The sequence below is a fragment of the Clarias gariepinus genome, chromosome 10 (genome assembly GCF_024256425.1).
Source record: "Clarias gariepinus isolate MV-2021 ecotype Netherlands chromosome 10, CGAR_prim_01v2, whole genome shotgun sequence".
Lineage (NCBI taxonomy): Eukaryota > Metazoa > Chordata > Actinopteri > Siluriformes > Clariidae > Clarias > Clarias gariepinus.
In genome coordinates, this window is record NC_071109.1 from 17,528,906 (window position 1) to 17,544,738 (window position 15,833).

The following is a 15,833-nucleotide window of genomic DNA, read 5'->3' on the forward strand; positions in this document are numbered from 1 at the left end:
CACTCGGTGCTCGTGAACCAAGACAATCCTCATTTTTCAAGTTAAAATTTATTAAAATCTTTGCCCGTCTTGTGGAACACTTATAACCGCGTTACTCGTAATCCGAGGTTCCACTGTACTTTTATCACACATTAAATCCTTTAGTTATGTTTGTCAATTTAAACAGACTTTTTATATGAAGCAGTCACAAGTGAAGCTCTGCAGTATGACATGTCATGACAATTGGTTTAAGAATTTTATCTTAAGTCTATTGGGAAAATGGAAATTTTTTTTTGCAGGACCTAGACCAATGTAAAAGTGGGTATTCATTGTTTAGCATTACCTTTTTCTTGTTTTTCTTTTTTCTTTATTTATTATGTGATTTTTCATTCTCTGTCTAACTAATGTAACTCTATTGTAACTAATTGTCATGCTGTGTTTTTTAATGTGGACATTTGTCTGAAGATTTATCTAAAGAGTGCTTGCCTCTTGCTGCTTTTAAAGGACTAATCGTTCTGCAGAAGGTTCTGGACACAGCAGCTGAGCGAAACTGGCTGGTGACCTCAGTGAACGTGGAGACCATGACTGAAGCATCGTTCCTTAAAGTCTTTCAGGACCTAGACAATAGAAAGGAAGGACAGATCATAATTGATTGTGAGCTAGAGTGTCTCAGCTCCATCCTAAAGAAGGTAAGCAGTTATTCTTTCCTCCATGTACAGTAGTAGATACCATCTTAGTCACTTGCTGTCATCAGCTGTTCTTATGTGATAGACCAAAGATCAGCACCAAAAGTGTAAGACGACACCAATTCATGTAACCCATTACTTGTCCCACAAAACAAAAACATATTTTCACTGATAAATGGGTATCGTTATTTGTTTAGTTTTTTTTTTGTGTGTTTATGAATCATGAAATTCCAAAGGATTCACCTGCAATTGACTCACTCTAACCATTACCTTATTTTTAACTGGTAGGTCAAATCACCAATTTAAGTGTAAGAGTCTGTGGCCATGGCTATCAGACAAGGGCTAGTGAGATAAAAATTAATAAATAAATAAAAACATGCCAGTGATATTTTCCAGCTGATTTTTCCCATATCATCTCTTATCCCCCAGCTTGAGAAAGAGTAGGAAGCTTCCTGAAACTGTAATTAACTATTCAACTTCTGGAGATTTTTCTTTAAATCTTTTTCTCCTTTTTAATCTATCAAGGTCATTAAAGGCATGAATTTGTATTTTGACTCAATTTAAGTTTCAAGTTGAATTTGGCTATGTTTGGCCTGAAGGTGGCCTTAGGGGAAAGCCTCCTGCTGAGGTCATTATTAAAAACTAATGCCACTGTCTGTTATGCCCTTAAGTAAACATATGGTCTTATAGATATAAATTTTGGTCTTTCTTTCCTGGGATGGTCTCCATAAGAGCCAGTTTTATCATGGTGCTTGATGGATTTTGCAGACGCATTTAACAATACTGTTCTTACAAGAACTATTCCAGAACAGCTGACTGTAGGGCAAAAAAGTATTTAGTCAGCCACCAATTGTGCAAAATAAAAGTATAAAATAAGTATTTGGACACCTACGAACAAGCAAGATTTCTGGCTCTCACAGACCTGTAACTTCTTCTTTAGAAGGCATCTCTGTCCCCCAGTTGTTACCTGTATTAATAACATCTGTTATTAGTCTAAAAGATACCTGTCCACAACCTTAAACAGTCAGACTCCAAACTCCACTATGGCCAACACCAAAGAGCTGTCAAAGGACACCAGAAACAAAATTGTGGACCTGCACCAGGCTGAGAAGAGAGAATCTGCAATAGGTAAGCAGCTTGGTGTGAAGAAATCAATTAGAATTGTGAAAGCAATTACTAGAAAATGGAAGACATACAAGACCACTGACAATCTCCCTCGATCTGGGGCTCCATGCAAGATCTCACTCCGTGGGGTCAAAATGATCACAGGAACTGTGAGCAAAAATCCCAAAACCACACGGGGGACATTTACCTCATTTCCACTACACTGGTGCTGGTGCCAGGTGCCCACATTTACACTAGACAGGAGCTCAGCGGGAGCTGCATGATAATACGTCACAGGCCACGCCCACCAAACAGAAACGACCATGGCCGAAGTTAGTTTACTGGTTATTCTTCAAACTAGTATGAAAATGTATTTCAGTATCCAAAAGCAGTTTATTTAACGTGTTATAACCGCTGAAAGTCTTTCTTCAGTTTTTTTAGCTTATACACTATTTGGTCGGTTGTTCGTGTGAAGCCTGCGACTATAAGTTCTTCTCTTATTTCCTCATACACTTTTTTTTTCTTAAAGCACTTTCCAATTTCTGCTGAATCTCGGCGAATGTCCAAAATGTCGAAAGAACGCTTTTGTTTCGTCCGCGCTCCAATTTAACGGACTTTTTTTTTTTTTTTTTTAATGCTCCCTATAACTCCGCCCACCGCTCGTGACATCACGGGTTCTCGCAACTAGACCAGCAGAGTTTAGGGGCCGGTTCGGTGCTTATTTTAGGGCACCGGCACCAATTTTTTTCTGTAGAAAAGCGCGGCACTGGTTCCAAAATTGGAAACCGGCACGGGAACCTGAGCAGTGGAAAAGGGGTACTAGTGAATGACCTGCAGAGAGCTGGGACCAAAGTAACACACTGCGCTGCCAGGGACTCAATTTCTGCAGTGCCAGACGTGCCCCCTGCTTAAGCCAGTACACCCGTCTGAAGTTTGCTAGAGAGCATTTGGATGATCCAGAAGAGTATTGGGAGAATGTCATATGGTCAGATGAAACCAAATTAGAACATTTTGGTAAAAAACTCAACTTATCTTGTTTGGAGGAGAAAGAATGCTGAGTTGCATCCAAAGAAATCATACTACTGTAAAGCATAGGGGTGGAAACATCATGCTTTGGGGCTGTTTTTCTGCAAAGGGACCAGGACGATTGATCCGTGTAAAGGAAAGAATGAATGGGGCCATGTATCGTGAGATTTTGAGTGAAAACCTCCTTCCATCAGCAAGGGCATGGAAGATGACATGTGGCTGGGTCTTTCAGCATGATAATGATCCCAAACACACCGCCGGGGCAACGAAGGAGTGGCTTCGTAGGAAGCATTTCAAGGTCCTGGAGTAGCCTAGCCAGTCTCCAGATCTCAACCCCATAGAAAATCTTTGGAGGAGTTGAAAGTATGTGTTGCCCAGCGACAGCCCTAAAACATCACTGCTCTAGAGGAGATCTGCATGGAGGAATGGGCCAAAATACCAGCAACAGTGTGTGAAAACCTTGTGAAGACTTACATAAACCGTTTGACTTCTGTCATTGCCAACAAAGGGTATATAACAAAGTAAGAAATTTTGTAATTAACTAAATACTTATTTTCCACCATAATTTGCTAATAATTTTTTTTTTTATCCTACAGTGTGATTTTCTGGATTTTTTAAATCTTATTTTGTCTCTCATAGTTGAGGTATACCTATGATGAAAATTACAGGCCTCTCTCATCTGATTAAGTGGGAGAACATGGACAATTGGTGGCTGACTAAATACTTTTTTGCCCCACTGTAAATACCGTATATAAGCATACTTTACTTACTGTAAATACTTGGAGAAGTTGCATTGTTAAAAATAAATAAATAAATAAATAAAACCAGTAGAAATTACAATTACATTAATATTGAACATTGTATCATGTGACAAAGACATTTACACAATGTGACATTATAATGAGTGGTAACCCAACAGGATTGGGCCATAACATCTATGTTGCCATCAAAATACATTTGCTATTTAAACTATTTGGGAAATAAAAAGGATTTAGTTTGCTATGGAGCATAACGACTGGATTTTAGAGTAAACAGTGTGGTGTGGACTTTGGAGTAGGTCTGATGAGTGTGGTCTGATAAGTTTAGAGCACTGGAGGCAGTATAAATAAAAAAATATTTTTTACATATGAATAGACTGCGGTGGCATGGTGGTGAAGTGATTAGAACTGTCGCCTTGCACCTCCAGGGTCCGGGTTCAATTCTCGGCCAGGCTCGATTCTGTGTGCATGGAGTTTGCGTCCCCGTTCTTGGTGGGTTACCTCGGTTTCTCCGGGTACTCCAGTTTCCTCCCACAGTCCAAAGATATGCAGGCTTGGCGTTCCCAAATTGCCCGTAGTGTGTGAATCAATGTTTGTATGGGTGTGGGCCCTGCGATGGATTGGCACCCTGTCCAGGGTGTACTCTGCCTTGTGCCCTAAGCCTCCTGGGATAGGTTTCAGGTCTGCACGATCCTCAATACAGGATAAAGTGGTATAGAAGATGAGTGAGTGAGTGAGTGCATGAGTAAATGGACTGCCACCTTGTGCTTCATAGTTAAAGCTAAATGGAGTTGACTGAAGTTTTAAATTGTGTGACTTTGTAAAATTTTTAAGTGTGTGATGCACATGTTCATGTTTTTGTTTCCTCATATACACAAACACTGATTCTTCCTTCTAACATACTGTATGGTTACACGTAGGCATTTTACTTTTATAATTTCAGCATATGCGCATACTCACACATAGACACACTCAAACCAAATATAGGAGTGTGTTCTACCATGGATGTGCACACATGCACAATGTTCTAATATGGGTGTACACACACTTTGCTGATAATTTTTTTTTACATATCCACCCTTGAGCAGTGATACACATTTAAGCATATTATGTCCCTGCTCACTTGATTGCCCAGAAAGTGAGTCAGCAAAGCAAACAGGCCAGATTGAAGGGTTTGGAATGTTAATGTGTTCCTCCTCCCTTAGTGCATGACTCATACCTTTCTAGCACTGGTGCCCTCTATGTTTAACAGGCTTTGTTATTCTTCCTTTTTCTATCTTAGGATAGAGATTTTTCAGTCAGTCGTGTTTTTTTTTTGTGTGTGTGAAAATGAATGTATTTTCATGACAATCTTAAAAACAATTGTTAGCTATTGCACTCGATAGGATGTGAAGGAAGATGTTGACCAGAACTTAAAATGGCACTGATTTATTTTTGTTTGGATTGCTTGAGAATCTCATGCAAAGATGTATAATTTATAAAAAAACTAATGTCAGTATAACTATTTTATTATTAAGGGTAAATTTAAAGATAAAAATATCTTGTTTTGTTAATCTGTTATACTGTACGTGAACAGTTTAGAAATTTTAGACGTGTGAAATTTTCATCTATTTTTTGGGGGGAAATAGATTAGCTTTAGCTATGTTGATATGCACAATATTTATTTAATCCGATTAACCTGAATATGATAAAAGATTCCATCTTAACGCTGATCTGATATGATGAGTGTTTATATCCTCAAAGCATCAGTATATCAAAATATTATTTTTTTTACAGCATGTGAAATGGTGGGGCAGTCAGTGCTCCATCCAGAGACAGAAAAAATTTCCCACCTGGAAACTTGTCGGATCACGCAAGAGAATATTTTTTAATGTTATTATTATATTACATGAGAAAACATGCACAGAAAGAAAATATCTATTCCAACAAGGATAATAAATCGGATCAAGTAGTTACACCGATAATATTTACCTACCTATAGAATAGTCAAAAGGCCAGACGGGTTCGACTGAGGTGTTACATGATCCATTTCTATTTTAATTGGGATGTTATTCAGATTATTATTAGAATATTCAGTTCCATGTAAATGCATAGGGATCTTCTGGAGCAAGAAAAGTTGTTCAGATTTAATTTGCTTTTCTACTTTTGTCACTTTTGTATACAAGTTCATTTGAGTAAATAAAATTGTTTGTGATGATTTTGATCTTGATTATTTAACAATAATTGTTTGGTTATCCTAATCATACTGTACATTTGACTGACCTGTTGTACTTCCAGTGAGTGCCTTTTAAAAAGCAATTATGTTTTGCTCTGTTCTTTTTTGTAGATTGTAGGACTGGGAAAAAACCTCAAGAGTTATCACTACATACTGGCAAACCTGGTAAGACTAAAATGAATACATTTTTCAGTAAAAGTGCTTATTTTTTAATTGTAACAAAAAATGAGCAGATTAGAACATTGTAATTACTATTCTTAAGTTATTCCTCTGATACAAAGCCGTAGCTGAAGATAAAATTAAGTACTGTATGGTCTATTTATGTTGTATCTACTGCATAAGTACTTTTTGATGATTATTTAATTACTTCATAAATATATATGTAAAGTAGAGGGACACCACTTGCCACCACAAATAAAGAGTGAACCAAAATATATATTTTTATACCACTTCCTTGACTTATTTTAATGCAAAACCAGTCCTAGTTTAGCATTGACGATTTGCAGATGGAGTGTGTAATCCAAAAGTGGAGGATTCAAAGACCATTAGCCAGTTCAGGTTTATCTCTCTGCTCAGCATTGAGGGAAAGCATTTCTTTAGCGTGGTAGCAAAGAGACTGACTGACTTCTTCCTCAAGAATAGGTTTATTGAAACTTCGGTGCAAAACGGTGGCATCCCAGGGGGTACCAGGTTGCATTAGGCATTAGGCTTAGTGAAACGAAGAAACAACGAACAAAGGCAGTCTGGTGGTTCTGTGATTGGACCTTGCCAACGCATATGGCTCAATGCCTCATGCTTGTACAAAAGACATTGGAGAGACACTATGTTCCAGCAGTAATAAAAAATCTCATCCAGGATTATTACAACAAATTTCACTTGAGAGTAATAGTAGGGGCAACAACTTCAGAATGGCACATACTTAAGGTTGGAATCATCACTGGATGCACTATCACCATGACCTTGTTTGCTCTAGCAATGAACTTGCTGTCAAAGTCTGCTGAGGTTGTTAAGAAGGGGCGCTCCAATATGGCGCCACAGAATATGTTGTTAAGTGTGGGAGCCTTAAAGCATGAATTAGAGGGGTGCGTTGAGACGTAGGGTGAGTATGTGTACTTTGGCTGTGATTAACCGATTATGGCAAGCACCTTGCAGTGCTAAGGAAATAGTGCTTCTATGCCGCTTTTTAACTCACCTAAAGAACAGGGAGTGTCTTGTGAACCATGTGCATGTAAACATAATTACAGTATATATATAGTGTGTATATATATATATATATATATATATATATATATATATATATTTCTCCAGAACTTTTTCTTTATCTCTAGCAAGATACAGTGGAACCTTGGATTACGAGCATAATTCATTCCGGAAGTGGGCTTGTATTTCCAAAATCAACTTGTAAACCAAATTTTATTAATAATAGAAACTCAAATTATTCGTTCCACAGCCCAAAAAAATAAATACATAAAACATAATTAGCACAAAATATAAAGTAAAAATAAAACAAATTAACGTGCACTTTACTTAAAAAAAAAAGTAAAAATAAATCCTGACAGGTAAGTGTTTCCATTTATGCGTGCAGGCGCTGTATGTGTGTGTATGTGTGTGTGTGTGTGTGTATGTGTGTATGTGTGTGTGTGTGTATGTGTGTATGTGTGTATGTGTGTGTGTGTGTATGTGTGTATGTGTGTATGTGTGTGTATGTGTGTGTATGTGTGTGTATGTGTGTGTATGTGTGTGTATGTGTGTGTATGTGTGTGTATGTGTGTGTGTGGGTCTGCCGTGCCGGTTTACAGACAGACACACACACTAAAGGCGAGAGAGAGAGAGTGTGTAAACCGGCATGGTGTCAAATTACGCGTGGGCACAGGCTGAGGGAGAAAATGGACACACATGTGGTCACAGTGTTGTGGAAAACAGTACACATGCACGGATGTTGATTATACCAGTAAGAGACGAGCACTAAGCCCCAGCAGGGGAGACAATTACCAGCAATTTCATAGCGCAAGAGAGAGAAAAACCATTGGCTCAGTTGTGATCACCTGACGCCCGGTGTCAAAACAAGAAGCGCGCACGTGATACATGATACTTGGTGCTCATAAACCAAGACTTGCTTGTTTTTTAAGTCAAAATTTATTAAAAATCTTTGCTCGTCTTGCGGAACACTCGCAAACCACGTTACTCGCAGTCCAAAGTTTCACTGAATGTTGGTTATCTTTTAGGCCTCTTTTCAGTTTTCTGTTTTCTTAATCTTTTCACCTTTCTTCTCAGTTCTCTTTTTTCTCTTTTCTTTCTCTTTTCACTTCTCTTTTTAGTTTTTTCTTTTTTCTTTTCTTTATTTTCTCTCTTTTTTTTTATCTTTTCACATTTTTCTTTTCCTTCCCCTATACCAGAGCAACGCTCTCATACCTAGTGCTATCTAATGTTCACAGATAGTGTGCTGGTTTTTGGGCGTGGGCATGGTCTGGGCCAACCATGGGCATCCGCATGCCTGCCTATAAATCTGCATACTTGTCTGCAGATTTGCCCTTTGTGCAGATGGCCGTGTTACAGAGGTAGAATATAGAGGCCCAGAGTCTAACTCCAGGATATGAAAACCACCAATTTGTGCCTTCATGGATGACTTAACAGTCACCACAGAGTCAGTGCTTGGAGAAAGATGGATTCTGGAAGGAATGCAAACGGTGATCGGGTGGGCCAGGATGTTGTACAAACCAGGAAAATAAAGATCTTTGGTGTTGAGGAAGGGCAGAGTTGATGACAATGTTACGTTCTCTATGTCAGGAACTTTGATCCCTACAATCTTGGAGAAACCAGTGAAGAGCTTGGAGAAAACCTTCGACAGCAGCCTAAGGGACACAGCATCCATTAAAAACGCTTGAGCTGGGCACTTGGCCGAAAGATCCCGACAAGACAGGACTTTCTGCAACCCTCACAACTCCTCGTTAAGACAAGGTGCAGGTGATGGAGAACAGGCAACTTGTTCAGGATGAGATAAGAGCAGTTGTGGAGGATAAGAGGTCCATCAGAGCAATTGGGGTGAGACAACAAGGTGTCTGGACTAGATGAAAGCAAGCCATGGCGAGGAAAATCACATGGTCAGACATGCGGAAGTTAGAACCACTTCGTATCCGGTTTCTGATCCAGGCAGTCAATGACGTCTGGAGAGGCTGCAGAGACAGCCTCAAGGTGGCTATGGATCAAGAGAGGAGATATGTAAGTTTGTGCTGCTAGGGTACAAGCTGAGGTATGATCAGCCTCAGGTGGGTAGCCTGAGTGAGGGTGTATGATGTTGAAAGTCCCAAAACACCCAATGACTTCAGGATACATCACTGATGATGTACTCTAGCTAAGCGTCAGGAGACGTTTCATCAGACCTAGACTTTCAAACTACTCCTAATATTTCGGGCCAAGTTTGACAAAGCAAAGAGCATGAACCCTAATACCTATGACAAAAATGATATGATTTATAGATGATATGGCTGCAACATATTAATCAGTTTTTAAAAGGTAGAATTGGCCTACTTAAATGGATGTAATTTATAATTGATGGATTTAAAACAAAGGAATGGAATATGGGGAATATGGGGATGTTTTTTTTTTTACCTAGAAGACGGTTCCGGCCTCGACTGGTGTTGGCAGCTGTTTCTCTGAGGACTTGACTGTTCAATAGTTCAGGACTGGAACTTTATACAAGTCTACCTGAGTTTTCAATAACTAACTGGACTCCATATTAACATCAATTAACATCAACTGTTATGCTGAACTGCCTCCCACCCTACACACTGTATAAATGCAGATCATTTACTGCTTTCTGTTTCACCCAAATGAGGATGGGTTCCCTGTTGAGTCTGGTTCCTCTCAAGGTTTCTTCCTACTACCATCTCAGGGAGTTTTTCCTTGCCACTGTCGCCCTCGGCTTGCTCATCAGGGACTATCTGACCATTTTGATTCATACACATTTAAATTCCATACAAACTTAAATAGTTCTTTGATTGTGTAAAGCTGCTTTGGGACAATGCCAATTGTTAAAAGCGCTATACAAATAAAATTGAATTGAATTGAATATGGTCTGCTACATTGAACAGCTAATCTATAACTGGATTTTTGATCTTTCAGCGAACATTTTATACACGAAAGCTTACAATTAAACACTGCTAATACATTTACAGTATTACAAAGTTTTTAACTTGAATTTAGGATACTTTAATATTGTGGAAAAAGGCACCTAACCTGCAGTTTAGGTTAGCTAAAGCCCATGTAACAACAGTTGTGTGAATGTAACACAGGCTTCTGATAGTTTCTTATAGTTGTCATGGCACAATAGCAGCATTAGTTGAACAATAGTTTGAGTCACATTTTGAAATAAACATGTAATAAATAAAATAAAAAAATAAATAAATGTAAAACAAAAATTACCAATTTTTTAAAGTATGCTCCTTTTGCAGAAGCTGGTTTTACAAATCCATTTGTTTAATTACATGTCATTGAACTAATTGTGAAGTGAAAATACTACTGTATGTGTTATACATATTTAAGACAGAAAAACAGCCTATGCATAATGTGGAGAGAGAACAAAAGTGGGTGAGACTCCATGGCATCTAAACTACAGTGCCACAGCCTTTATCAAAGAAATGTCCACAAAGGTGAGAATTCGACTTGATCCTTAGCTTACATTCACATTTAGACATTTGGCAGACGCTCTTATCCAGAGCGACTTACATTTTTATCTCATTACACATCTGAGCAGTTGAGGGTTAAGGGCCTTGCTCAAGGGCAACAGTGGCAACTTGGTGGTTGTGGGGTTTGAACCTGGGATCTTCCGAACTGTAGTCCAATGCCTTAACCACTGAGCTACCCTTGGCCCCACTAGAAATGAATATACACAATGTGGCCAAATGTATGTGAACACATGGCCGGTCATCTGTTCTTGTCGAACATCCCATTTGCGATTTAAAGACCAAAAAAAAGCCTAAAACTCCTCCCAGCCCCCACCCTATTGCAGTTATTATAGTTTTAATTTTCTGGAAAGGTTTTACACCAGATTCTGAAGCATGTCTAGTCTTGAGCATGTAACTATTTAGTTACAAGCCACAAGTGAGGTCAGGAAATAAGGCATGTGAGAAGGCCTGGCATGTAGTCAATGTTTTAAATGTATCCCAATGATGTCTAATAGGGTTTAGGTCATGACTTGTTAAAGGCTACTGCTGTTCTTTCACAATAACCTTGGCAAAGCATCTCTTCAAAGACCCCACTTTGTGTATAGGGACAGTGTCATCCTGTAAGAGGTTTAGGTTAGACCCCCTGGTCTCAGTAAATGTGGACCTTCATGTTATAGCAAGACATTCTAGACAATTGTGTGCCTCCACCTTCCATTAGTTTATGCCAGACTATGAGTAGAAGCACATTCTTTGCATTCAAAATAGAATGCACAATCAGAATATTTTTAACAAATTGTTATGGTTTTTGCTTTCACAATAGATTTTAAAAGGTGGTGACAATACTTAGAGAAATATTCTGAATGCCTGAATAATTTTATGATGATATTTCTCAGCCTTAAGCAGTATAGGTAAAAATGTAGGAATATGTTTTTTTTATTTATTATTGTGGCTTGGTATGTTTCTTTTTAGGACGCCTGCACATAACCAGGATATATATTTCTTTCATGTAAAGGATTTTCCTACAATCATACAGCTGAACGAGTGCAAAATGGTGGTGTGAATGAGTATGCAAATGTCTGTGTCTGCATAGTTTACCCTGGCATATGTTAATAATAATAATAATAATGTTAATACCCTGGCTGTGTAGATGGACTGGCATAACCACTTTTTACCCAGCATTCCTAAGAAATAGATTCTGGATCCTCCACCACCCTAATCAGGATGAATTAATTACTGAAGATGAATATATTAATATCAGGGGGGGAACATTTACTTTGAATTTATTTTAATTTCTCATGATTTGTGCCATTTTTAGATTGCAATACAATACATTTCAGAAGTAAAAAAGATTTTAGATGAACTGTAAAATATTTAAAGGAGCATTTATGTGTATGTAAGTAAGTAAATAAGTATTTATTTATTGATTGATTGATTTTATTTATTTATTTATTTTACCCATAAACTAAAACGGGTACAGCTTTTGTACTATATTTTTAACTTATGTGTCTATAAAGGTAGAAGGAACTTGCAGTAGCCAGCACAATATAAAATTTAAGTCTAATTTAAGAAAATTAAGTCTAATAGTTCCAGCATGTTACAGTATTGTAAATGAAAAGGTGTCTACAATGGTAGCAGTTTAAAAATGTGTGCAGTGTGTCATTGTATTCAGAGAGATCTGAAGTGACTCTCAGTTCTCCTCCAGATTTTCTCCTTTTCTCAAAGCCTCTTGGAGCTATGATTCAGCATGCAAGATTACCTGCTGTTTTATACTTTTTCTGCTATCTTCCCCTTGAGCCCTGTCAAAGCTGCAGACTTGAACGCTTTCTAATCCCTACCCTAATCTTTTAATCAGATGATTAAATCCTGCCCTATAATAAGAGCAGTGGGCACGGGTGTAGCAAATGATTGAGGTCTTTATAAGTATTTGGACATTTTCTCTCTGACTCCCCCTATTTAAAAATTTTCCATGTCAGATGAGATGAAAGTGCTTAACTTCCCTCAGAGATGCTGCTAGCAGGGCAAGATGGGTGTAGTGGTGTGGAAAGTCTCAGCAATGTGCTGGGGGGCTTAGAATGCGTTTTACTTACTTATACCTGCTGCCATTAGTGTGCTTATGTTTGCCCAGGGGCAATGACAGGGCTGTGTTACTGTGTCCCAAGTGTGTATGTGAGGATATGCACCCTGTGAAGTGGAACTTGTGAAGAGGCAGATGTTCCCAAAGACATGATGGCATGCTGCATCTCCTGGGGATCACCACTTTCAGGGTTCAGAGAGCCAATCACTCTAAGTAAGGCCAGTACAATCACTTATGGCCTAAAAATGTGCTGCAGAGAAAAATCGTCCTCAATTTTTCTCTGTGCCTTTGTTTCTGTCTTCTATTCTGTTCCTCCTTCTCTCACCCTTTCTTTTTTTAATTTACACATCATGACACAAATGTGACAGAAGAGCAGGAATTGTGATTGCCCTTCATAGTATTGCTATTTCATTACAGATCACGTTAATATTGTGCCTTGGTGAAGCAATTAAGTTGCCTTTTGTTCCTTAAGACATAGTAATTGCTAACATGAGGGGTTTTTTTTAAGTGCACATAGTGAGAATTATTCTTTGGCGTATTGATTTAAAACCCATAATGAAGCTACCTAAAGTGCTCATCTGCATTTTAATCATGAAAACCTGCAGATTTTCTTTTTTAAACTGTATAAAGGCTAGTTTACAGCTTCCACCAGACGTTTTTATCACAGTGTCACAAGCGTGCATATCCATAGGCCAGACTTTATCTGGATGTTTTAAATGATGTTTGGTCACATGTGCACTTTTGGTAGGGTCGCTAACCGTTTGTTTTTTACAATACCTGTGCCAAAAAAAGAACATTTTTTTATTGAAAAGAATGAAAGTAAACAATAAAATAAATACAAAAACAACAAATGTACATACTATCTAACCCAATTACAATAATTTAACACCAATAACAACAAAGTAGTTGGTATTCTATATATTATACAAACCAGCTACATTTTCTGTAATACTATTGCAGAATTATGATCGTATTTGCTTTATCAGGCATTACACCTTTCCTGACTTTAATAGGGTTGGCCTGACTGTGGAAGGAGACACCCACGCTGCCAGATGATGTCTGCAAGCTGTTAAACATGTTGCATCCCTCTATTAGTTAAGACTTAACTTCATCTTGTGTGTCTTCAGATTAGGTTTGACATGTTTGCCCCTTTACGTGCAATTGTTGAAAGACATTTGTTGCATGTCACAGTGTCGGAATCAGAATTCTTTGTTGTAAAATACAGCCACACTTTAGGACGTTTAGCTTAAGACATTTAAATTTAATTGTGTTTAGCTTAGTTAATTAATGCTACCTGCTGCCATTAAAGAAACTAATAATTACAATAATAATTATAATAATATAATAATAATTACTTATAATAATCATAATAATAATTACTGCATTTATAAGAAAATATAATTACTGCATTTACGTGCCGATTTTCTCAGTCAGGATTTTTTTTCTGTTTATATATATTATTTTATATATATATATCATATCATATATATTAGGATGCTTCTTACGACCATTTCAGAGAACCAGAGGACAAATATTTCAATCAATCGCTCAGGCATTTAAGGGGCACTCAAGTAAGGCAGTGTTTTCTGCGCTCTGGTTTGGTTCGAGTATACTGTAGGTACCAGTGCCATATACAGTACTACCAGTGGTGGCTGCTAGCCTTTGAAACAGGGGAAGCTCATATTAGGACTTCATCATAAAATTAATTATGTTATTTGTACGTAAATTCTGGCTGGTTTACCCTTCCACAAGCTACTTTAATTATATGAACGAACTAACTTTACAATGCTGAAACACTGAGCAAAGTCAAGAAGGCTATAATATGTTTTTTAAAATTATTTAAAGAATGATTTGTACAAACAAAAATGGTTTATATCACCAGCAAACAATACAGAGTGCAGCAGTTCATCGTAGCACTTCACCTGCAAAGCCGCATGGGCAGTGGCGGACTGGCCATCTGAAGTACCAGGAGTTTTCCCGGTGGGCCGCTGGCCAGTGTGGGCCAGCCCAGTCAGTACGCAAATATATAAAACAATGACGGAAACCATAATATTGCATCTTTTTCCAACTCATATAAATGAGTGCGTCGATCGCACGGGCGCCACAGACAAAAAGCATGTTGTTGCGGGAGAGAGAGGTTGATTTACGACAGCTGTTTACGGGAGTGTAGTCCAGTGCGGGAAATGCATTGTGGGTAATGCAGTCCGGTGTGTGTGAAGTTGAACGCGAATGCGAGATGTAAGCTGGGATATAAAGCCTGAGTTTTCTTTTCTTTTCAGTACTTTTTAGTTGGATTTAAGTGCGGGATCCACCCGAAAGTTTGTACTATAACCTGACAATGGGACTGAACTTAAATCTCTCTAGCGCTGATGTATACTTAAGACATGCTGTCAATCAAAAAAGGGGTTCCGCCCTTTAAACAGCTCCTCCAATTATCATGCAGCAGCCCAGCGTCCTGGCCTTGTATAGTATCATAATCGCAGCGTTTATCCAATGACCGTCTAGTTTCAAAGCACTGAAAAAAAACGTTCAAAGCAGCCGCATTGAAGTTAATGGACGCTGGGCTTCAACGGGGAAATGCACTGTGACGCTACGGGAATAAATGAGAAGAAAATCAAGTCAGCCGACCTGCTATATCTAACTGATTCTGAACAAACTCTGCTGCTAGCTTACTGTAGCTTTAGCTAGGTTGAAATGCTAAGTGAGCTAATGTTAATTTAATATTTAACTTTTACTTTTGATTTGCATTTGATTAAACTCCAATATCTGTACTCTACACATTGTCATACTGGGGTATGGGGTATGGGGTTGGACAATGAAACTGAAACGCCTGGTTTTAGACCACAATAATTCATTAGTATGGTGTAGGGCCTTCGTTTGCAGCCAATACCGCATCAGTTCGTATGACAGATACAAGTCCTTCACAGTGGCTAAAGGGATTTTAAGCCATTCTTCTTGCAGAATAGTGGCCAGGTCACTATATGATGCTGGTGGAGGAAAACATCCCCTGGCTCCTCCAAAACACCCCAAAGTGTCTTAATAATATTTAGATCTGGTGACTGTGCAGGCCATGGGAGATGTTCACCTCCACTTTCATGTTTATCTTACCACTCTGTCACCAGTCTTGCTGTGTGTGCCCATCTAGCACAAGTATTGGGCCTAGGGAATGCCATGGTATTGCAGCCCAAACCATCACTGATCCACCCCCATGCTTCACTCTGAGCATGCAACAGTCTGGGTGGTACGTTTCTCCGCACTGGAACTCTCCCGGATGTGGGAAAGACAGTGAAGGTGGACTCATCAGAAAACAATACATGTTTCACATTG

General features: G+C 38.5%; 1 protein-coding gene across 1 annotated transcript in view; it reads left to right on the top strand.

Annotated features, from left to right (window-relative positions):
• gria1a (glutamate receptor, ionotropic, AMPA 1a) overlaps positions 1–15,833 on the top strand; it is a 113,274-nt gene that overhangs the window by 41,121 nt on the left and 56,320 nt on the right. Inside the window, exons 4-5 of the mRNA XM_053505764.1 lie at positions 484–668; positions 5,880–5,933. Coding sequence (XP_053361739.1) covers positions 484–668; positions 5,880–5,933 — 239 coding nt within the window. The remainder of the gene's footprint in view (positions 1–483; positions 669–5,879; positions 5,934–15,833) is intronic.